At 44.3% G+C, this 23,647-nt stretch overlaps 1 protein-coding gene across 3 annotated transcripts in view; it reads left to right on the top strand.

Annotated features, from left to right (window-relative positions):
• The first annotated feature begins 3,633 nt into the window (after nt 1-3,633).
• LOC144672673 (Golgi reassembly-stacking protein 2-like) overlaps nt 3,634-23,647 on the top strand; it is a 45,003-nt gene continuing 24,989 nt past the window's right edge. For all 3 annotated transcript variants that reach the window (XM_078534558.1, XM_078534559.1, XM_078534557.1), the window contains exons 1-5: nt 3,634-3,864; nt 13,216-13,296; nt 16,086-16,289; nt 20,670-20,756; nt 21,936-22,066. In XM_078534558.1, coding sequence (XP_078390684.1) covers nt 3,802-3,864; nt 13,216-13,296; nt 16,086-16,289; nt 20,670-20,756; nt 21,936-22,066 — 566 coding nt within the window. In that variant the 5' untranslated portion in view covers nt 3,634-3,801. The remainder of the gene's footprint in view (nt 3,865-13,215; nt 13,297-16,085; nt 16,290-20,669; nt 20,757-21,935; nt 22,067-23,647) is intronic.

The following is a 23,647-nucleotide window of genomic DNA, read 5'->3' as shown; positions in this document are numbered from 1 at the left end:
CCAGCCAGGGGAAACAACTTCCCAACATCTACCCTATCAAGTCCCTTCAGAATTTCATATTTTAATAAAAGTGGCAAGTAACAATCACACCACACAAGTGTCAGATAATAACCACCTGCAACAAGAGAGTATCTAACCATCTCCCCTTGACACTCAACAGCATTACCATCGCTGAATCACCCACTATCAACATCCTGGGGGTTACCATTGACCAGAAACTGAACTGGACTAGCCATATAAATACCGTGGCTACAAAAGCAGGTCAGAGGCTAGGAATTCTGCGGAGAGTAACTCACCTCCTGACTCCCCAAAGCCTGTCCACTATCTACAAGGCACAAGTCAGGAGTGTGATGGACTAGCCTCCAATTGCCTGGATGAGTGCAGCTCCCACAACACTCAAGAAGCTTGACACCATCCAAGATGAAGCAGCCCGCTTGATTGGCACCCCATCCACCAATTTAAATATTCACTCCCTCCACCATCGATCCACAGTGGCAGCAGTGTGTACCATCTACAAGATGCACAACAGCAACTCACCAAGGCTCCTTTGACAGCACCTTCCAAACCCATGACCACTGCCATCTAGAAGGACAAATGCAGCAGATGCACCATCACCTGCAAGTTCCCCTCCAAGCCACTCACCATCCTGACTTGGAAATATATCGCTGTTCCTTAACCATCAATGGGTCAAAATCCTGGAACTCTCTCCCTAACAGCACTGTGGGTGTACCTACACCACATGGACTGCAGAAGGCGACTCACCACCATCTTCTCAAGGGCAATTAGGGATGGGCAACAAATGCTGGCCTAGCTGGCAATGCCCACATCCCAAGAATAAATTTTTAAAAATGAGATCACCTCTCATTCTTCTAAATTCCAGGGATCATAGGCCCAGTCCACTCAATCTCTCCTCAGAGGATAATTCTCTCATTCCAGGAATCAGTCTAATGAACCTTCGTTGCAATTTCTTCAGGCTAGTATGTCCTTCTGTAGATAAGGCAACCAAAACTGCACAATGTACTCCAGGTATGGCCTCCCTAATGCCCTGTATAACTGTAGTAAGACTTTACTCTTGTACTCCCATCTCTTTTTAATAATAACTAACATAACATTTGTTTCCCTAATTGCTTGCTGTACCTGCATGTTCATTCTCTGATACATGTACAAGGACACCCAGATCTCTCTGAGTACCAACATTCTCCAGTCTGTCACAATTCAAAAAATTTGCTACTTTTTTATTTTTTTCTACAAAAAAAACTTTGCCACATTGTATTCCATTTGCCATGTTCTGGGCCACTCACCCAACCTGTCTACATCGCTTTGCAGCCTTTTTGCATCCTCTTCTCAACTTAGTTCCCCACCTAACTTTGTATAGTCAACAAACTTGGATATATTACTCTTAGTCCCCTCATTTAAGTCATTAATATAGATTGAAAATACTGTAGTAAAGGCCTAAGTGCGTTTTTAAAATTCTTTTCGGGGATGGGGTGTCGCTGGCTAGGCCAGCATTTATTGCCCCTTGAGAAGGTGGTGGTGAGCTGCCTTCTTGAACTGCTACAGTCCATGTGGTGTAGGTACACCCACAGTGCTGTTAGGGAGGGAGTTCCAGGATTTTGATCCAGTGACAGTGAAGGAACGGCGATATATTTCCAAGTCAGGACAGTGTGTGACTTGGAGGGGATCTTGCAGGTGGTGATATTCCCACCTATCTGCTGCCCTTGCCCTTCTAGGTGATAGAGCTTGCGGGTTTGGACTCTAACAACAACATAGAATCATAGTCATAGAGTTATACAGCACAGAAACAGGGCCTTCGGCCCATCGTGTCCGTGCCAGCCATCAAGCACCTATCTATTCCAATCCCATTTTCCAGCACTTGGCCAGTAACCCTGTATGCTTTGGCATTTCAACTGCTCATCTAAATACTTCTTAAATGTTATGAGGGTTTCTGCCTCTACCACGCCCTCAGTCAGCGTGTTCCAAATTCCACCCACCCTCTGGGTGAAAATATTTTTCCTCAAATCCCCTCTAAACCTCCTGCCCCTTACCTTAAATCAATGCCCCCTGGTTATTGTCTACTCCACTAAAGGAAAAAGTTTCTTCCTGTCTACCCTATCTATACCCCTCATAATTTTGTATACCTCTATCAGGTCCCCCCTCAGTCTTCTCTGCTCTAAGGAAAACAACCCAAGCCTATCCAGTCTCTCTTCATAGCTGAAATGCTGCAGCCCAGGCAATATCCTGGTGAATCTCCTCTGCACCCTCTCCAGTTCATCCTTCCTATAGTGTGGCGACCAGAACTGCACACAGTACTCCAGCTGTGGCCTAACGAGCGTTTTATACAGCTCCTGCACAACCTTCCTGCTCTTATATTCTTTGCCTCAGTGAATAAAGGCAAGTATCCCATCTGCCCTCTTAGGAGGCTAAGGCTAAAGTATGAGGGGCATGGACAGGGTGGATAGGGAGCAGCTGTTCCCCTTAGTTGAAGGGTCAGTCACGAGGGGACATAAGTTCAAGGTGAGGGGCAGGAGGTTTAGGGGGGATGTGAGGAAAAACCTTTTTACCCAGAGGGTGGTGACGGTCTGGTATGCACTGTCTGGGAGGGTGTTGGAGGCGGGTTGCCTCACATCCTTTAAAAAGTACCTGGATGAGCACTTGGCACGTCATAACATTCAAGGCTATGGGCCAAGTGCTGGTAAATGGGATTAGGTAGGTAGGTCAGGTGTTTCTCACGTGTTGGTGCAGACTCGATGGGCCGAAGGGCCTCTTCTGTGCACTGTGTGATTCTAAGGGGGCTTGGTGATTTCCTGCAGTGCATCTTGTAGACACACACACTGTGTACACACACTGCTGCCACTGTGCGTTGGTGGTGGAGGGAGTGAATGTTTGTGGATGGGGTGCCACCACTACCTTCTCAAGGGCAACTAGGGATGGGCAATAAATGCTGGACCACCCAGTGAAGCCCACATCCTGTGAATGAATAAAAAAAATCAAGCGGGGCTGCTTTAACCTGGATGGTGTCGAGCTTCTTGAGTGTTGTGGGAGCTGCACTCATCCAGGCAAGTGGAGAGTATTCCATCACACTCCTGACTTGTGCCTTGTAGATGGTGGTCAGGGAGGTGTCAGCTGTGGCTCAGTTCATAGCACCCTCGCCTTTGAATCAGAGGGTTGTGAGTTCATGTCCCACTCCCGGAAAACCAAGAACTGTGATTGTACTCGAAAGAGTTGCAATCTGTGACTGTTGATAACTCGAAAGAGTTTCCTGGGGGAAAAAAAAAAGTCAAGAACTGTGAATGTACTCGAAAGAGTTGACAGCTTACACCAAAATTTATTGAGAATCTCATTAGTGTACAGAGTAGAAGGTGGCCAGGCTTTGGGGGAGTCAGGAGGTGGGTCCTTGTAGTACTCCACCAGTTACAACGTGTCAACCCAAGGGCCTTGATGGACCAACCCAAAAGGCTAACATCCCCGTCAATCATCGCAGGTTGCTAAGGCGGCAACAAACCCCGCCCTTTTCGCTGTTGGCCAATAAAACAATCCTCACCCGGCCGGCCTGAAAGATGATTGGCCGACCCTGCTGCCTGTCAAGCTGTGCCCGTTGCTAGGAGGCGGGTCGGTGCCTATTTATCATTTTTTAAGACGTGGTTTTTATTTGAATGTATTCGGCTTCCCCCCCACCCCCCCCCAACCTCGAATTAAAAGTTTCCCGGTTTCTAAACCCCCCTCCCCCCCCCCCCCATCAACCCCAAACCCACCCACCCACCCTCCCTCCTTCGCTGAGACTTGGGATTGAAAGAGTCGCCGATGGGAGGCTCTCAGAGCGCGGCGCTTCCCGGCGGCAGGACCGAAGGATTCCATGTTCTTCGGGTACGTGTGCCTGCGAGAGGGGGAGAAATCGAGCTCGGGGCTGAGGCCTAGTCGGCCTTCCAGCTTCTTAACGACCGCCGCGGATTTATTCTCAACTTTTTTTTTTCTTCATGTTGTTTAAAATGTCTTTGCTGCTTGTAACCTTTGCTGTGGGGGAAGTTGTTTTTTTGTGGGGGTGGGGGGGGAGGGAGGGGTGGTAAGAAATGAGCCGTTGAATTGTTCCCACCTCAAATGGCTGGTTCCTCAGGCTCATGTCGAACAAGCTGAGAATTGGCTGCAGCTTCCACTTGCCTTGAATTAAGTGAACAGCCTGGACATTTTTCTGATATGTAAATCACTTAAAGAGCCTGATGTCAAATGTCTAGCTGTATCTGCTCCTTTTTTTTTTAATGTATGTACAGTATTTTAATAGTGTAGTTTGTGTATTGTGTGCTTTAAAGAGCTTAGATGGCTGGTGTGTGAATAATGCCAACAGTGGGGGTTGACTTGGGGCTGCCCCCTCACCCTGCCCCTCAGAGCGCAAGGCGATGGCAAACCAGCACCGACAAAGTCTGCCAAGAAAACAGCCCAGGATGAAGCATCAGCAAACAATGAGCCAAGAACCTGCCTTCGGGCAGAGCACACAAATATGTTTCATCGTACATTCGTTCCTACAAATGTACTGTTTACATCTAATCTATATAATTGACCTTTTTTTTTATTCGTTCATGCGAGTGTCACTAGTAAGCCCAGCATTTGTTGCCTATCCCTAATTGCCCTTGAGAATGTGGCAGTGAGCCTTCTTACATGCATTGCGGTTATATACAATTGACAAACTTGCCAGATCGTTTGAGGGTGGTTGAGAGGCAACCACATTGCTGTGGGTCTAGAGTCACCTATAGGCTAGACTGGGTAAGGATAGCATTTTCCTTCCCTACAGGACATTTGTGAACCAGATGGGCTTTTACAATAATTCTGTAGTTTGATCATCGTCATTGCTGCTGCTAGCTTTTATATTCCACATTTATTTAATGAACTGAATTCAAATTCTCCAACTGCTCAAGGTGGAATTTGAGCTTATGTCCCTGGATTATTAGTCCAGTAAAGTAACTACTTTACATCCATCTCTTTCTGTCTCCATTCCAACCCTGTAGCCTGAGCTGTTAATGTTTTCATTTCTTTTCCTCTACAAAGTAAACTCTATTGCTCAAGGCACAATTCCACCCCCTGCCCTGTCCCTCTTTTAGATCTTGAGCTGGGGGAAGATGGTGTCGTCCTGTGCATGGTGCTGTTACCAGAGCCAGTCAGGACTTGGACTGAAAATAAGTTTGCAGGCCCCAACTACTGGACTAGGTCGTATGTAGATTAGGGTTTCTTCTTGGATGTCTTGCATTTTGTAGCATACAATTGCAACTGATAGCTACTTGTGTCATTAAATATTGCAAGATACTTTAACAACTGATGTTACCCCTTTTAAAATAATTGCATTTTAATGCTAGTAATCACGTTAGTAGGCTGGTTTTGTTCCTGAACTCGCTGCTGTAGAATAGCTCATTGTGCTTCCAGTGATGCTTCTGTTTTTGTCCTAAATAGATGGAAAGTTCCTGACGTGGCACTTAGCACTGCTAGTGTCAATCCATTAATGTTGGCCTAGTTCCAGGGAAAGATACTTATGAAAGGAAGATGAAATGAATTACTTCATTTTGCTGCACTCCACATCCAATATACTGGAGCTACAAAACATAATCCTAGATTTCTAAGTACAGTAGGAGGTGCATTGTGCCTGTGCCAGCTCTTTGAAAGAGTTATCCACTCTTCAGTTCGTTCCCTGTAGCCCTGTCCCTTTTATATCTCAGTTCCTTTGGAAACTTTCACCAACTTTCGGCCCATTTATTTCTAATTATAACCCATCACTATGTTCATGTAATAAATCCCTCGCCGCCTGTCGTCTTTAATTAGTGCCCTCTGGTTACCAACGCAGCCACCATTGGAAACAGTTTCTCCCTGTTTATTCCACTAAAATTTCTTGGAATTGAAGGCCTCTATTAAATCTCCCCTGCTTTCAGGAGAGCAATTCTTCCCTAGGCTCTCCACACCATTGAATTCCCCCATTCCCTGATACCATTCCAGCCATTCTGCTTTGCACCCTCTTCAAGACTTTGGCATCCTTCCTCTAGAGCATTGGTGCCCAGGATTGGACTCGGTAATGGAGCTGAGGCCTAACCTGTGATTTATAAAGGTTTGGCATAACTTTCTTGCTTCTGCACTTTCTGCCTCCTGTTTCTAAAGTTCCTTTTTAACAACTTGTCCTGCTATCTGGTGTTAAAACCCAACTGTTTGACTAGCATCCTTCAGGGTAAGGGAACCTGCCACCCGTACTTGTTCAGGTTGACATCACACACTAGATGGATAACTTTTAATCCCCTCTGAAGTAGCCGAGGAAGCCACTCGACCACTTAAAAAGTGCAAACTCCTATTATTGGTGCACCAACATAAGGACTGCAGCAGTTCGAGAAGGCAGTTCACCGTCAGTACCACTTCATTGCAAGCAGAGATGGGCAGTAACTGCAGCCTTGTCAGTATTGTCCATATGCTGAGAACAAACCTGAAAGATACAAGTTTGTGGGGAATAAAGGGGTTGTAGATGCTGTCAAGACTATCAGTAGCACATGTGTAAGTAGAACTTTACTGAAAAATAGGCAACATAATATTTTAAACCGAAATTATTAAATTGAAGAGCTGCAAGTTGCATTCTTATGCTTAGTGTTCCTGTTATAGCCTGTCAAGGATAGATCAGACTCAAACTGTAACAGTGGATCAGAATTGGCTGTGCTCTGCTGCAGTGATGATACAGTTTTTAGCTCCTTGGATTTTGCTGTTGGAGACACTGACTGGTGGGGAGGGGTTTGGTTCCTGGAGGCGGGGGGTGTGTTGTGTGGGCTGACTGTGATGGGAGGGGTTTGGATTTGGGAGTTGGTGGGGGGGTGGTTATGACTCCACAGGAAGCCAATTGTAGTGGAGGTGGGTATGGCTCCCTGCTACTGGCTGGCAATGTGGTTTCATGAATGGGGGCCGGGGGTAGCGGTTCCATCGGCACTGACTAGCTTGGGGAGGACAGAGGGGTGGGGGTTGTGGTGGGGAGGCCTTGTAGTTTCATGGGTACTCATGGAGTATATTTGCACATTGTTGACAGTGTTACTCGAATCATTTTGACCTTTTTTTTCAGTTGGTGAAAGTTTTGTTAGCAGATTTGAGTTGATTTGGTTTTGCGTTTTTTCTTGACTCTTTGGTAACAAATGAAGCTAAGCAACCTTTTGAATGCTTGCCACAGCAAGTTTCTTAGTGTTGAGTTTCCAGTTTAACTGCTGTCAGATAAAGCACTTGTAGCAAATTGAAGTAACGCAAGAACATGTTTGCTAGTGTCAATGTGGATCAGCCAATGGAACAATCACCTCAGGATCAGATGCTTGATGGCTCAAATCTAACACTGGGAATTGAGGATGTAATCTTGATTGACTTGTAACTCCCAACTTCTTCTCTGGTCCACTATCAGCAGTGACCTTGCTGGTTTTGTTGACCTGCTGAAGAGCTGCTTTCTCCCCCCCAGACCCCTTGCTTTAGTGCTCTTGTCCTCTCTTGCTCCCTCTCTTCTATCAAGTCCACCTCATCCAGAGGCCTGTGGCTTGGGTCCTGTCTTGTATGATGTTTCATGCTGCTCCCAACCCCATCCTCACTGACTGCTGGCTGGCTGGTCCCCCTGTCTATAGGCTCTCAAATCCTTGTCCTTGTTTCAAATACTCCAGTACCTTGCTCTATCCTACCTGTGCAATTTTCCAGCCTTTATCCCTGAATGCGCCCTCTGGTTGCTCCCCTCCCCTCCCCTCCCCTCCCCTCCATTGCTGCCACCAGCAGTGCTGAACTTTCAATTGCACCCCAAAATTCTGCTCAAAACTTCCTCCCCCTTCATTCTTCTCTTTTGCCACCTTCAGTAGTCTTAAAACCTAGTTATTGGGTCATACTTTCTAACGCCTTCCCTAACAGCTGTCCCTTTCCTACTTGGCTCCTTTGAATCCCCTGTGCTGTAAAAGTTGTTGCTGCAGTAATCCAATTGCTGTCCTTCATGTTAAACTGAGGTCTCATCTGCTGGTTCAGATTGGTGTTGAGGATCATGTGGCACTCTTCGATGAACGGTACTTGGAGTGCCTAACATTTTCCCTAAACTAGCAAAAAACAGATCAATTGGATGTCAATCCCATTGGACATTTATAGTTAGCAGAATGAGTACCTCGTTTGCTAACATTGCACCTCTGTGGTAATTCATTTTGTGAAGTGCTTTTGAGATATTTTAATTACTTCATAAACTGCTGTGTAACTGCAAATATTCATTGAACTGATACGATTGTACAGTTTATTGAGGCAGTGTGTGTGTGTGTGGGAGGATGCAGGGGAAAACTTTCTGTTGGATTATTGTGACCTCCTGCAGCACAATGAAGTCATCTTGGAGAGTGCACAGGAGCAGTGTTACTGTGTGGGGAATTGTCAAATAGGTGGACAAGAATAATTTGCATATGCTTGTTCAAGAGGATGCATAACCTTTTTAATAGAACTTCAAGTATTGAATCTCTAAAGGAATAAAACATCGTCCAGGACAGATAAGCAAGGCAGTGGAGCTGAAACTCTCAGCACTGCAGTACACCGGAGCAAGGAACAGCGTCAGACTGGATGTGGTGTGACTTAATGTCAGCCTGGAGTTGGAGGGTTAAATTTACCAAAGCTGTGAAGTTGATTTGTTTCCCAGCTCTCCTGAACTCGGAAGTAACACACCCCAGGCTAAATGCCAAGTGGAATTTTCCTGTGTGGATTTGATTCCCTCTTGTTAGGTGATGAGGAGGAGAAAAAAGCACTTTTAGTCTAAAGTGCTCTCCCCCTGTCTCCTTAAAAAGAAAATTTTTATCCTGCCTATCTGAAGAGAAAAGCAGCATTGAGACCTGCAGTGTTGGGTTTCAGAGCTAGTTAAGTTGCAAAAGCAGCATTAAGCAGCATTCCTCTTGTTATTAGACTGTGATTCAGACCTTCCACTGAGTCCAGGTTGAGTTGGAACTACTGAGCTCCAATTATATCTCCTGTTTCCCATTTGATCATGAGCCAGCAGGATGCTAGCCATGGCTTGACGGGCAGCAGATTGTTGCGTCTGAGTCAGAAGGTTGTGGCTTCAAGTCTCACTTCAGAGACTAGAGCATGGAAATCCAGGCTGGCCCTGCGTTGTCAGAGGTGGACAGTATTTATCCCTCAGCCATTATCACACAAAAACCAGATTATCTGGTCATTATCTCATTGCTGTTTGTGGGAGCTTGCTGTGTAAAAATTGGCAGCTGTGTCTTTAAATTACACTTTTAAAAAGCCCTTCATTGGCTGTAAAGTGCTTCCTGCGGTTGTATAAATGCAACTCTTTTCTTTTTAAGTTGGTTTTTCTTTTTTTTCCTACCTCACTCCTTTCTCCTGGCAGTAGTGGGTTGCTTCTCCATTTGGGTGGAAGGCACAAAAGAATGTGTCTTCATTTTGCACAGAAATGAAGACAACCATGCTTAAGGAGTCGCTAGAGAAATGAAAGCCTTTCAGCCTTGAAAAGAACAACTGTGTTATGTAACGGTGCTTTTGTGCTTGATATCACGCCCTGTTTTGGGATAGTGCTGTTTGTGCACCTGCTCTCCCACTTTATCATTTGGATTAGGGAATCATAGGATGGTTACAGCACAGAAAGGGGCTATTCAGCCCGTCGTGTCTGTGCAGGCTCTCTGGAAGAGCAACTCACCGAAGCCCACTCCCCTGCCTTTTCCCCATAGCCTTGCAAATGCTTTTGCTTCAAATAATTATCCAATTCTCTTTTTATTGAATCTGCCTTCACTACACTCTCAGGCAGTGCATTCCAGATCCTAACTATATGTTGCATAAAAGAAGTTTTCCTCATGTTGCTGCTGTTTCTTTTGCCAGTCACCTTAAATCGCTGTCCTCTGGTTCTTGACCCTTCTGCTGATAGGAACAATTTCTCCCTCTCTCTATTCTGCCCAGACCCCTATGATTTTGAAAACCTCTATCAAATATCCTCTTGATCTTCTCATCTTCAAGGAGAACATCCCCAGCTTCTTCAGTCTATCCACTTATCTGAAATTCTTTATATTTGAAACAGTCCCATTAATGTTTTCTGCACCCTCTCTAATGCCTCACACCCTTCCTAAAGTATGGTGCCCAGAAATGGACACACTGCTCTAGTTGAGGCAGAACCAATGTTTTAGAAAGTTAATCATAACTTCCTTTTGTGCACATATGGTTCCATGTCACTGTTGCTTCTTCTACTGATCTCCTTAAATTGGTGTCCTCTGGTCCTCGACCCATCTGCCAATGAGAACGGTTTCTCCCCCTCTACCCTGCCAATCTTCCCTTGCTCCTGCCACCTCCCCACTCCTTTAGAATTGGACCCTTTATTTTAAACTGTCTTTCTTTGTTCTTCCTGTCAAAATGAATGACTTCACACATCACTGCATTAAATTTTGTCTGCCCATTCTACCAAACTGCTTATGTCCTCTTGAAGTTTATCACTATCCTTTTCAGAGTTCACATATACTTCCCAGTATGTGCTATCCACAGATTTTGAAATTGTGCTCTGTACACTATACGCTGAACCCTGTCTTTACACGGACCTCCACTAAAAGCAAATGTGTGGAACTGGCTCTCTATATTTACATAAGACAAGTGAATTGGTTTTCGTTAACAGTTCAGTTGTAGACCCATGTTTTAGTGGGTCTGCAGTGGTGTCTGTTTCTGAAACTTGGACTCGTTCCACTGTGGTGGGCTGGGGGTGTGGGGGTGGAGGGCGGGTGCCTGCTATGTGAAGTCACCAGTACATCTGGAGTGTTGTAAATACTGATGAGGGGAGGCAGCCATGAGGGAAGCTGTAGTCTACATTAATTGAACCTTTCACCTGGTTATAGAAAGACCTTGTTACATGTGGGTCCTAAATGCTGAACTCACTTCATTACTAAAGCATTGCAGTACAACAATCTGTTAATCCTGTGCGAGACATTTTCCAAGAGCTGTGACATTGATGTTCCATTATTTGGCAGCCACCACTTGCCTATGTTGCTGATAGCTCTCTGCTTGAAGATGAAACTTCAACAAACCATATCTTTATCCCATTTTCCCTGTAGAACTTGGCTGGTCCATGCCATCACGAATTCCCTCAGTTATTTAGCTGTTGTACCTGGCTGCAACAATGGACCTGAGCTACAAGCAATACATGTTCATTGTGTGAAATTGCTCTTTTCATAGCTTGCATGACACTTCACCTTAATTCATGGACTTATTTCATTGAAACATAGAAGATTCTGGAGGGGTTTGACAACTGAGAGCTTGTTTTCCCTGGCTGGGGAATCTAGAACATGGGGGCACAGTCTCAGGATAAGCGGACGATCATTTAGGACTGAGATGAGGAGACATTTCTTCAACTGGTCGTTTGGTAGAACTTGAGTATTGCCGCAAAAGGACATTTTGTCAAAGCTTTTTGTCTTGCACTCATCGGGTCAATTGGAGGAATACCAATGTCAGGGTAAGCAATGACTTTATGCTGTATGAGATGAGAGTGCTAGTTGGTTGGCAAGTGGACTCTGGTAGAGGCGTTGCCCCTGAGGAATAAGTGATAGAGCAATGAACCAGTGAATGGCTATCACTTATCCCTCAGGGCAATGCCTTGACCAATCAGTCAAGCTGCCTGGTTTAAAATTTCAAACAACGCTTGGCAGTTAACTGTCAGTCACCATTAACTGGTGCACTCTCCATGGCAACACCTCTACCAATCAGAGTGTACTTGCCAACCAATCAGCAGTCTCTTCACATACAGTATAAAGTTGTTGCTTCCACTGACATTGGCACTCTTGCAACTGTCCTGATGAATGCAAGATGAAAAGCTTTGACAAAATGTCTTTTTTCAGCAATACTTAATTTCTCATTCAGAGGGTTGTGAATCTTTGGAATTCTCTACCCCAGAGGGTTGTGGATGCTCCATCATTGAATTCATTTAAGGCTGGGATAGATGGATTTTTGGTGTCTCAGGGAATCAAGGGAAATGGAGTTGAAGTCCAAGATCAGCTATAATGGTGAAGCAGGTTCGACTGGCTGTATGGCCTACTGCCCCTATCTCTTGTGTTCTTGTGGTTTAGATGCAGGAGTGATCAAGTCTCCAGGTATTTTTGTTTTTGTTTTGGATTTCCAGCATCCACAGTTTTTTGCTTTTAGCTTAAGTCTCATTCAGTGACTGATCTTGTCCTTAGGTGCTAAACTTCAGAACAGGCTGATTCTTCTGGGACCTTTGATCTTACTTTTTCATAGATGTGATACTAGTATGGCAAGCCTGGAAAACAAATGAATGAAACGAAAGTTGAACAGCCTTTGTGCCAATAAATCTTAATTTCTCAAATGTTAATATCTCAACTTTACCTTCCTAACTCTTGATGATTGCTAGGTCTTGATGATTGCTAGCAGATTCAAACAGCTGCACTATCTGTTCAAGATGTCCTGTTGCAGTCTTAATATTCTCAGCACACGGATGTTGGGGGTCTCCTGCTCTTTCTGCATCTCGCATTGCAGGCTGTGGCGCTGAGTATACTTGCTGGATTTAATAAAACTGCCTGCCAGGAAAACCTCCTTTAACTGTGTCTTTCTTGGAGTTAGTGGTCTCAGTGGACTCTCCAGGAGAGATTACACAAAGGAGGATTGTATTCCTTAGAATTGAAAAGCTTAAGGGTTGATTTGATAAAAGTTTTCAAGATATTAAGGGGAACAGATGGGTAGATGGAGGCTATTTCCACTGGTTGGGGGAGTTAAGGATTAGAGGATTTAGTATAAAAATTAGGGGCAGATCTTTCAGGACTGAAATTAGAAAATGTTTCTTCAGGCAAACGGCAATTGATAATGGTTCATTTTAAATCTGAAATTGATAGATTTTTGTTAGCCAAAGGTATGAAGGGATATGGGGCAAAGGTTGCAGATCAGCCATGATCTCACTGAATGACAGAGCAGGCTCGGGGCTAACTGGCCCCCTCCTATGTTGCTAGTACCCACTAAGCACAAGAGAAGGTAGAATATTAGGAGCTGCCTGTGCACGTTTGAACTTCAGGCCTTGGTCAAGCCTGTGGACGCCAATAGCTGAACTGAAATGTGAAAGAGACAAGAGTAACACATGGGGGATGTTCTTGAGATGGGAATATATATAAAAAGAAAGATACTTCAAATGTTCTGTTTATTTAAATCCACATCTTTTAACTGCAAAAAATAAAGACTGGTCAGTACTTTGTGATGAAGTGTTTTTCCTTTGAGCAGGTGCAGGAGAACTCCCCGGGGTACTGGGCTGGGCTGGAACCGTTCTTTGATTTTATCATTTCAGCAGGTGATACGAGGCTGGTGAGTTTATGTTCTTGGTGTTTCCATGTAGTAATTTACATTTGAAGCTTTACTGTATCAATAGCAATGTTCAAAGCCGCATCAGTCTTGGCTTCAGAAAAGCTACATAAAAAATCTTATATACGCTCTTTTCCTGTCAATTAATCCTAGTTTTCTGCTGCCAACTTTTTTTTGTTCTTTCATGTCAGTATTAAATTTACCTATTCGTTTAACTGACCTCTCAGTTCTCTAAGCTATGTAGCACAGTTGTTTATTGATTGCTGCTACCTTCCTGATGTAACACCAGCATAAGTAGTCCTGTTCTCCATATCGCCATCCACTTTCGAGACCCTTAAATCGAGCCACACGCCTGATTCTGCTTGCCATCGCTTGAGGCTGCAGAGGCTGGAGCTCTGCTTACCTTGGCGTGTCATAACCTCTCAATCCAACCTTGTAAATGTTGACTTCTCCTCCTTTTACGCTGTATTCAGAGCGCTTTAAAAACTGCATTCCCAGCCATGGCTGGTTTTAAGCATTTCAATGGCATTTGACTCGGCTGTGCAGAAATCCTCTCGGCCAGTTTGGGAGAGCGTGGGGTGGCAGGATGAGGATTACTTGAGGGTTTCCCCTGAGCATCAATCTTGTGTGAGTGAGCTGAGTGTTTAACTGACTTGCGGCCAGAAAAAATTGGTGGCTGCCTATGTGTTCAGTGCTTTGGGGGAGGGGAGGACAATGAAATATCTTTTTTTTGAGGTGCTGGCTAATGGAAACACCATTGGCTCCTCACTTAGAGTACTACAGTATAGAGCCTTCATTTCCTTATTGCAGCTCTGGCATGTTGAAACGTAAAAGCAATATAATCAAGTTGTCCAGCACCGTTTTGCAGATCTTTTATCCATTCATGGGATGTGGGTGTCACTGGCAGGGCCAGCATTTGTTGCCCATCCCTAATTGCCCTTGAACTGAGTGGCTTGCTAGGCCATTGCAGAGGGCAGTTAAGAGTCAACCACATTGCTGTGAAGTCACATGTAGGCCAGACCAGGTAAGGACAGCAGATTTCCTTCCCTAAAGAACATTAGTGGGTTTTTACGACAATCAATCATAGTTGTCATGGTCACCATTACTGAGACTAGCTTTCAATTCCAGTTTTTATTAATTGAATTTAAATTCCACCAGCTGCCATGGTGGGATTTGAACCCATGTCCCCAGAGCATTAGCCTGGGGCTCTGGGTTACTAGTCCATAGAATTGTAGAGGTCTACAGCACAGAAAAAGGTCCTTTGGCCCATCGAGTCTGCGCCGGTCAAACAAGTACCTAACTATTCTAATCCCATTTTCCAGCACTAGGCCCATAGCCTTGTATGCCATGGCATCGCAAGTGCACATCCAAATACTTCTTAAATGTTATGAGGGTTTCTGCCTCTACCACCCTTTCAGGCAGTGAGTTCCAGATTCCCACGGGTGAAAAAATTGTTTCCTCGCATCCCCTCTAAACCTCCTGTCCCTTACCTTAAATCTATGCCCCCTGGTTATTGATCCCTCCACCAAGGGGTAAAGTTCCTTCCTGTCTACCCTATCTATGTCCCTCCATAATTTTATACACCTCAATCATGTCCCTCCTCAATCTCCTCTGCTCCAGGGAAAATAACCCCAGTCTATCCAATCTCTCCTCATAACGAAAACTCTCCAGCCCAGGCAACATCCTGGTAAATCTCCTCTGCAGTCTCTCTAGTGCAATCACATCCTTCCTATAATGCGGATTCCAGAACTGTACGCAATACTCTAGCTGTGGCCTAACCAGCGTTTTATACAGTTCCAGCTCCTGCTCTTATATTCTTTGCCTCAGCTAAGAAAGGCAAGTATCCCATATGCCGCCTTAACCACATCTACCTGTCCCGCTACCTTAAGGGACCTGTGGACATGCACACCAAGGTCCCTCTGATCCTTGGTATTTCCCAGGGTCCTACCATTCATCGTGTATCCCTGGGACTTGTTTATCCTGCCCAAGAACATCACCTCACACTTATCCGGATTAAATTCCATTTGCCACTGATCAACCCATCTGATCAGCCCGTCTATATCCTCCTGTAATCTAAGGCTATCCTCCTCACTATTTGCCACCCCACCAATTTTCGTGTCATCCGCGAACTTACTGATCAACCCTCCTACATTCAAGTCTAAATCGTTTATATATACCACAAACAAGAAGGGACCCAACACCGATCCCTGTGGAACCCCACTGGACACAGGCATCCAGTCACAAAAACACCCCTCGACCATCACCCTCTGCTTCCTGTCAGTCAGCCAATTCTGGATCCAATTTACCAAATTGCCTTGGATCCCATGGGCTCTTACCTTCGTTATCAGTCTCCCATGCGGGACCTTATCAAAAGCCTTGCTGAAGTCCAAGTAGACTACGTCAAATGCATTGCCCTCTACACACCTGGGATTACCATCTTAGCTGAAGTATGGAACTTCTGAAAGCGCAGCAATGGATTCTCCTCATGACTTCTTGGGGTGGTACCCCTGTGCAGCTTTATCCTGGTTAGTGCTGTAACTTAGACTCTGAACTTTGTGCCACGGGTTTGTTGTTTCTTCCATGTGAAATGAAGCAGTTGCCTTTCTGGGTGTTTGGAACATTGCCCTATGTCAGCAGAACATATGCTGCTTTGTATGACGCTTAGCTTCTTGATTACGATTTTTACTGAAGTCAGCTAACTCAACATAGACTAGGATCAAACTTGGGGCCCCCTTAGTTGTACAGTAGTGAATTTGCCCAGTTGGTCATTTCTCTTTTTGTTCTTCTTTCAGGATAAAGATGACAACGCGCTGAGGGATCTGTTACTAGGCCATGTGGAAAAATCTCTCAAAATGGCCATTTACAACACTAAGACACAGGCTGTTCGGGAAGTCAGCGCGACACCCAGTAACCTGTGGGGTGGACAGGGGCTGCTTGGAGTTAGCATTCGGTTCTGCAGTTTTGAAGGAGCAAATGAAAATGTCTGGCATGTTTTGGTATGTAAAATGCTCCCCAAGTATGTTTGAATGACTGTTCAAGTTACGTAGCTGAGCTACTTGAGTGTGAGCTTGGCTACAATGGTGTCATTCCATCCTGAAAGCACTACAGGAAAGAATGGCAATGGTTTCCTCTTGGGAGACATCAAATCCATATCAAAGTGTGATAAAACGCTTTGCAGAAGAGTTTACAAAATACATTGTGTTCGCCATGCTGTCTCTAATCCCTGTAGCTCTTTATCATAAAATTGCTTGGCATTAGCAGGAGGGACACTGTAACCATGCAGGCACTTTTCCTGCAGTGGGGAATGCTTCTTCGTTCAAAGTCAGCCTTGTGTTTTCTCTCTCTTCCCCCCCACCCCAAGCCATGATTTTCCTACTGAATACAGAATTATGTGGTGGGAGAAAATGTTTTTGGTGAGCAAGGTAGGGGCCAGTAGGATGGGGGAGGACTGAAAAGTTGCCAAGAACAGAACCAACTGAAGGAAGAAACCTACAGACAGATCAGCTGAGAGGAAGGCAAAGGTAGTTGGGAAAGTCTGCCCTTGCTGGCTGTCTGACTGGCAGAGCACAGGTGGCACCTGCAAGCCCCTGTACTGAACTCTAGTAATAGTGTCCCTACCTGCAGGCTGATCTTTCTATACATTCAGGTGGCTGGTTACTTGGCACCATTGGTGGGGCAAAACATGAAATCATCTGGATAGCTTGGCCCTGCTTTCTATAATTAGGAATTGTGAAGAGCGAGAAGCAAAAGACTTATCTAGCCTCCTCCCCACACCCCTCCAAGAAGGCATTTGATTCCTTAGAAAAGCAACAATTCAAGCTTCCTCTTGTCCAAGAAGAGGCTGAAATCTTGGTTATGCCCAACCGTGGCATGGTATTTTGGCCAGTAGGTTGTCAGAATAAAGCTATAGACGTGTACTATAAACTGGGAGAAACAATTGACCCAACTCAACTGATGAAGATTTTGCCTAGTTTGACTAACATGTTTAGGATATTGCATTGCAGACCTTATTTGTTAAAGTTTCATTATATAGATAGCCGAATAACTAATCGGATGGAGAACAAAACTGAAATAGAGAGAGGCTTACGTTTATATAGTGTCTTGCATTTGTATAGCTTCTTTCATGACCACCAGACACTCGGAGTGCTTTCCAGCCAATCAAGTACTTTTGAAGTGTGGCCACTGTTGTAATGTAGGAAATGCGGCAGCCAATTTGTGCACAGCAAGCTCCCACAAACAGCAATGCAATAATGACCAGAATTTTTTTTTTCTTTTTGGTGAAGCTCTTTTGAGGGCGAAATATTGGCCAGGACATCGGCGATAACTTTTTATTTTGTTCTTTTTATGGGATGTGGGTGTCACTGGCAAGGCCGGCATCTGTTGACCATCCCTAATTGCCCTTGAACTGAGTGGCTTGTTAGGCCAGTTGGGAAGGCAGTTCAGAGTCAAACCACATTACTGTGGGCCTGGAGTCGCAAGTAGGCCAGACCAGGTAAGGACGGTAGGTTTCCTTCCCTAAAGGACATTAGTGAACCAGATGGGTTTTTACAACAATCAACAATGGTTTCAGGGTCACTATTACTGAGACTAGCTTTTTATTCCAGCTTTTTAAAAATTAATTGAATTTGAATTCCAGCTGCCATGGTGGGTTTTGAACACATGTCCCCAGAGTAATAAGCCTGGGCCTCTGGATTATTAGTCCAGTGACATTACCACTACACCACCATTTCCCCTGCTCTTCTCTGACATAGTGCCATGGAATCACCTGGGAGAGCAGAGCTTAGCATCTCATCCGAAAGTTGGCACATCCTGACACTGCAGTGTCGATCTTGATTTTTATGCTCAAGTCCTGGCGTGGGACTTGAACCTGGAACCTTCTGACTTGGGCGAATGCTGCCAACTGAGTCACGGCTGGCAAAGTTGTAACTGGTGGGCGAATGCAGTATTGGTACATCAATACGTGGTTTGATGAGTTGTGGGGCATATCTTTTGGACTGTTAATGTCTGGTGGGGATGTATTTTCCTTCTTGGCTATGCTGTGGGCCAGAGGCTGAGCGCTTTCCCTCGCCTCCCAGCAGCAATTTTCAGAGCAGCTTTAGTAGTGGTTAGGGAGCAGATTCCCTGTTCATTTACCCGGTTAGAAATAAAGACATTGCTGTTTGCGAACCATTGCTGTGCACAAATTGCGTTTCCCACATTCAGTGGTTGACTATACTTCAAAAGCACTTCATTGACTGTCAAGTGTTTTCACAGAATCACAGAATTGTTACAGCACAGAAGGAGGCTATTCGGCCTGTTGTGTCTGCACCAGTGCTGTGAAGGAGCAATTTACCTAGTGCCACTCCCCTGCCTTCTCCCCTACACATTCTTCTTTTTCAGATAATAATCCAATTCCTTCTTAAATGTCAATTGAACATTACTTCTTTGGCCAGTTACCCGAAATCTGTGTCCTCTGGTTGCAATCCTTCTGCCAGTGGGAACAGTTTCTCCCTATCTACTCTGTCCAGACCCCTCATGATTTTGAACATCTCTATCAAATCTCCTCTCAACCTTCTCATCTCCAAGGAAAACAGCCCCAGCTTCTCCAAACTATCCATGTAACTGAAGTTCCTCATCCCTGGAACTATTCTTTTCTGCATCCTCTCTGCAACGCCTTCACACCCTTCCTAAAGTGTAATGCCCAGAAGTGGGCGCAATACTCCAGATGAGGCCATTTTGGGCCATCCTAAGGCCCTGAAAGGCACTACAGAAATGCGAATTCTATTTTTTTTTCTCTTCTCCCCTCCCACCCACCGCAAATTTGATTTGAATTCTTTGGGCCACTGTGCCACCTCTTGTTGGAAAGAGGTAATGGCAACAAAGCTGCAATTTTGCTTTTATATACTGAGCTGTAATTTGCTGTGGCTGGGCATATAAAGGCATTTAGCGTTGGTTAGACTTATATCCTTGCACGTTTAGGCTTTTTAAATGTATTGTGTGGCAAATTGCTGAAAGTGTGAGCCAATAAATGTCGCTGCAAGGGGAGTCAGGGTATCCTGGACCTGAGTGAACAGGGTAAGCAACTGTGTAGCTCCTTAAGCAATCACATTGAAAGATTGTGGAATTAACAGTGCAAGGAGTGAGAAAGAAGTGCGAATTAGAGTGGGTGAACTCAGTATCAAATTATACAGAAAGAGGGACTGAGATTGGATTAATAGAGAAGAAAAAGAGCTGAAAGAAAAGTTAATTTTTTTTAAAAAAAGCTACTTTAAAATTTTATACATATTGAAATCTCCAGTGATTAAAACTTGAAGAAAAGAGACTCCACATTTGCAATATCTCACTGCCAGCAAGGTTAACTGGCAGTAATTAACGCTTATCACGCTGTTAACTGTACTTGGACTGGAATAGACATGGTTTCACTTTCTGTGGTGAGTTTAGTTCCAATCTGCTGTCCTATTTGATGCTTTTCAATGGTGAGGCTGACAGAGATGTCATTTTTGCTAAGCTCACGATGGAGCGGCACAACTTGGGGAGCAACTTTTAGACACGTGAGTCTAACCACACGTCTGCTCTTCACTTGAAGTTGTACGCTTTGTGTGTAAATAACAGCATGTGTCATAAGCCTTACTGTTGTTCTGGCAGCAAAATCTGTGCCATTGTCTAGTAGTAAAGTGTGTGTAGGCATCTGTTTTTATATAAGGTGTGTTTATGTAATATAATTTTCTGATCTCTTTTGAAGATGGTGACATTTGCCTGAATAATAATAACGACTGTGTTTCTGCTTGGAACTGAATTTTTAGCAGCCCACTTGTGTCTTTGATTGAGTGACTGGTAAAGTTCCTTGGGTATTATGACTGGGCAATCTCACTTTTTGAGCGAGCTTGGAGTGTAGCCTTTCTGTAAAGCTGGCTGGTTATAGAAACTGAATCAATTCCCTCTTATTTTAACATAGCTTCCTGCAGTGACTTGAGTGGGTAAAGGAGCCATTGAGCTATACAGACTGCAAGGTACCAAGTTTGATCCCTGGTTCCTGCTGAGCCAGTCGGGTTAGAGGCACAAACACTATGATTGGATGCTGGACTGGGGAGGGGGAATATCAGCTAGGATTCCAGTATCTGCCGGGATGCCGGGAAGTTTACATGTGTAGAACCTCGGGTAAGGACAAGATTGAATTGAACTGTGCTGCTCTGCCTCTTGTCAAATAGCTGGTTGATGCAGGCTGCGTTTACTCATGAGGAGCCACTATTTGGGTCATATACCAAGAGGGAACAATTGGCAATTTCTTTAAAAAAAAATGTGAATTCTCTTGGGTGAGGGTTTGTAAGAGTTACTCACTTTATCTGTCTGTGTGAGTGTGTTGTTTGTATTTAAATCTATTGTGGCTTTTCTTGCAGGAAGTGGAGCCCAATTCCCCTGCTGCACTGGCTGGTCTGCGGCCATACACAGACTACATAATTGGAGCTGAAGCCATTCTCCGTGAGGTAGCTGCAAAGTGTTTCCTTTTCCTCTTGGGGAGGACTATTGGATTTATACATGTAAACCAACAATGCACTTTCGGGACCCAGTATGAATAGCCTGTGGTGTGCAAAAATATGTTCCTTGCTAAGCCAAAGTTGTCGGAGCAAGTATTAAACTATGGAAAGCACAAAAGCAAAAGGCTATGAGTGCTGGAAATCTGAAATAAAAACAGAAAATACTGGAAATACTTAGCAGGTCTGGCAGCATCTATGACCCTCTGCGAAGTTGGATTCTAATGAACCTGAAACAGTAACACTTTCTCCACAGATGCTGCCAGACAAGCTATGGAAAGTCTCTGATTTGTAAGTTAGTTGCTCAGTACACCTTATTCAGCCTCTGCCAGGATCAAGTTGTGAAATATTTGTTTTCATTACCGTGGCCTCTGTCTGTTAGGCCATTAAATAACCAGAGTTAATCAATGCTCCCTAATGGCTTTGTGTGCATACTCAGTGCAGCACTGAGTTACTGGGGGCAGCCCTGCCATACAAGAGGGCACTTGGCTTTGCTTTGTCAGGCATGCTGGTATGTACTTGGACTCCTGTAATGACATTTCAATGCACTTATCCCTATAACCGTGTGTGCTGCACATATTCTTATTTTACACACCTGATAAATAATATTGCAACCCAACAGGGAGGGGAGACACAAACTGGAAGTGATGAGTGCTAATCCATTACCTCCCTATTTTGTCTTTGTTTTGGCTTCTCTTTCATGATCCTTTCTGTTCATTGCACTTGTTATTGTATTTGCACTTGATTATTTTTTCAGATTAACTGAAATAAGATTGTGACCCCTCTTTTCCCATCCCCACGACCACAATCTCTTGCTGTCGTAGGTAGCTGTGCTTTGTTTGCTCCTGATTTACTAGTGCTGCTTATACCTTGCTAGGTTTGGCAATGGCCCATGTAACCTTACGGTAGTCAAACTACCCCATAGTCAGTTTTTATTTTAAAGAGTGCACTATGTGAAACAATTAGTGGGCATTTCTTACCCAAACCAAGCGGTTGCTGTTTTCAGTGCAAAAGTGTTGGGGTGAAGAGGAAAAGCTGTTTATTTATTGTGACTCTTTGTTAATGAATACATCAAGGAGGGGGTGAGCTGGAGCACTGATTTACCCATTTGTTTTTATCTTTCTGTTCCAGTCTGAAGATTTGTTCTCTTTGATCGAATCCCACAACGGAAAGCCACTAAAGATCTATGTGTACAACACTGACACAGACAATTGTAGGGAGGTGATTATCACGCCTAACAGTGCATGGGGTGGAGAGGGCAGGTACGACAGGGTCAGATTTACCTTTTTTAAACTGCCAGTGTAACTTGTCAGTGTAAATGCCTTCAGAAGGATCGTACCTGATCCAGCTGAGAATTCCAGTGCATCTGTTAGGCAAAGCGTTAAACGAGGTTTGATATTCCACTGATGTCTGTTTTAATTTATTGGAGGTATCAGTTAGATATGTAAGCTAAAATAATAGGTAATTTTATTCGCATGTATTCACTTTAAAAATTATTTTAAAAAAACTTGTCTTTTCAGATTACCTCAAACAGTGACTTCAAAAAAAAATGCTCAGAATCCAAGTCGTGTTGAGACTTGTTCAGCCCTTTTTGATTTATGATGTACAGCCTGTGCTTTTCCATTACCAGATATAACCTGAGAATGCCATTCTAAAGCCAATGGTTCTAGGCTACAGTTCAGCTGTGATTAGCATATATGTGTGCTGACAGCTCTGATGCAGTGGCAGATAAGAAACATCCAGACAATGGCAATGTAACAAAATGGCATACAAGTAAATACCAGCTGCTCCATCGAGCCTGTTCCATTGCGTCATGATGCGATTGATCATGGTGACTCCTCTCCTCCTCTCTGTCTCCCCCCTCCTCCCCCCCAAACCCTTGACTGCAGTCTCCCAGAAGAGGCAAAAAAAAAACACCTAGGTGAATTTGGTGATTTTGGGTGGGGTGTGAGGGGAGAAATCTGACCCCTGAAGATAATGAAAACAAGTTCCAGGTGATCAGTGGCCATGAGACATCTTGCCCAATGCGCACACCTACTCTTGTAAGCTGCAATACCAGCCATAGCTAGGAAATTGTCCTTGAAGTGAATCCCACCCTGCACGAGGCAGTAACTTGTTTCAGTCACTAATGACCCTTTGCAAAAAGAGAAACTTACTGACATTTAACCTTGTTCCCTGCTTATGTAACCTGTGTGCATGCCTCCTGGTCCTCCCTTGCCTATCTAATCCTTTCATAATTTGAAAGACCACAGTCCAATCTTCTAATTTACACTTTTATGAAGTAAAAAGACCCATCTCGCTCAATTTATTGTGATAACAATGGGCCTTTAAGCTGCATATCAGTCTAGTGGCCCCCCTCAATCTTTCTGTATCACCTACCGTATGACTGGACCAAAACTGCACATCTAGTATGAAGTCTGACCAAGGTTTATTATAGGGACAGTATAATGCTTTTAGTGCTTATTGGATTGTCCTAGTAATGTATCCAATAGTCCATTTGTTTTTGCCACAGCCTTATGGCACTGATTGTGAGCCTTTAAGATGAGGCCAATTAGGGAATAAGGAATCGAGGCACAGGGCAGAAATTATGACGAACCTTTGTAAAACACTGATTCAGCTTCAACTAGAGTATTGTGTCCATTTCTGGACATGACACTTTACTAAAGCCATCACATCCTTCCTAAGGGTACAAAAAAGATTTACGAGAATCTGATGAGCAACTTCAGTTATGAGGATAGATTGGAGAAGCTAGGGCTGTTCTCTTTTGGAGAAGAAAAGGTTTAGAGGAGGGTTGATAGAGGTGCTCGAAACAACAGCTTAAAGTGTCTTTTGCATAATAAAAT

Source organism: Cetorhinus maximus, chromosome X, assembly GCF_964194155.1.
Source record: "Cetorhinus maximus chromosome X, sCetMax3.hap1.1, whole genome shotgun sequence".
Taxonomy (NCBI): domain Eukaryota; kingdom Metazoa; phylum Chordata; class Chondrichthyes; order Lamniformes; family Cetorhinidae; genus Cetorhinus; species Cetorhinus maximus.
Note: the sequence above shows the minus strand (reverse complement) of the source record. Positions and strands in the feature narration are given on the sequence as shown.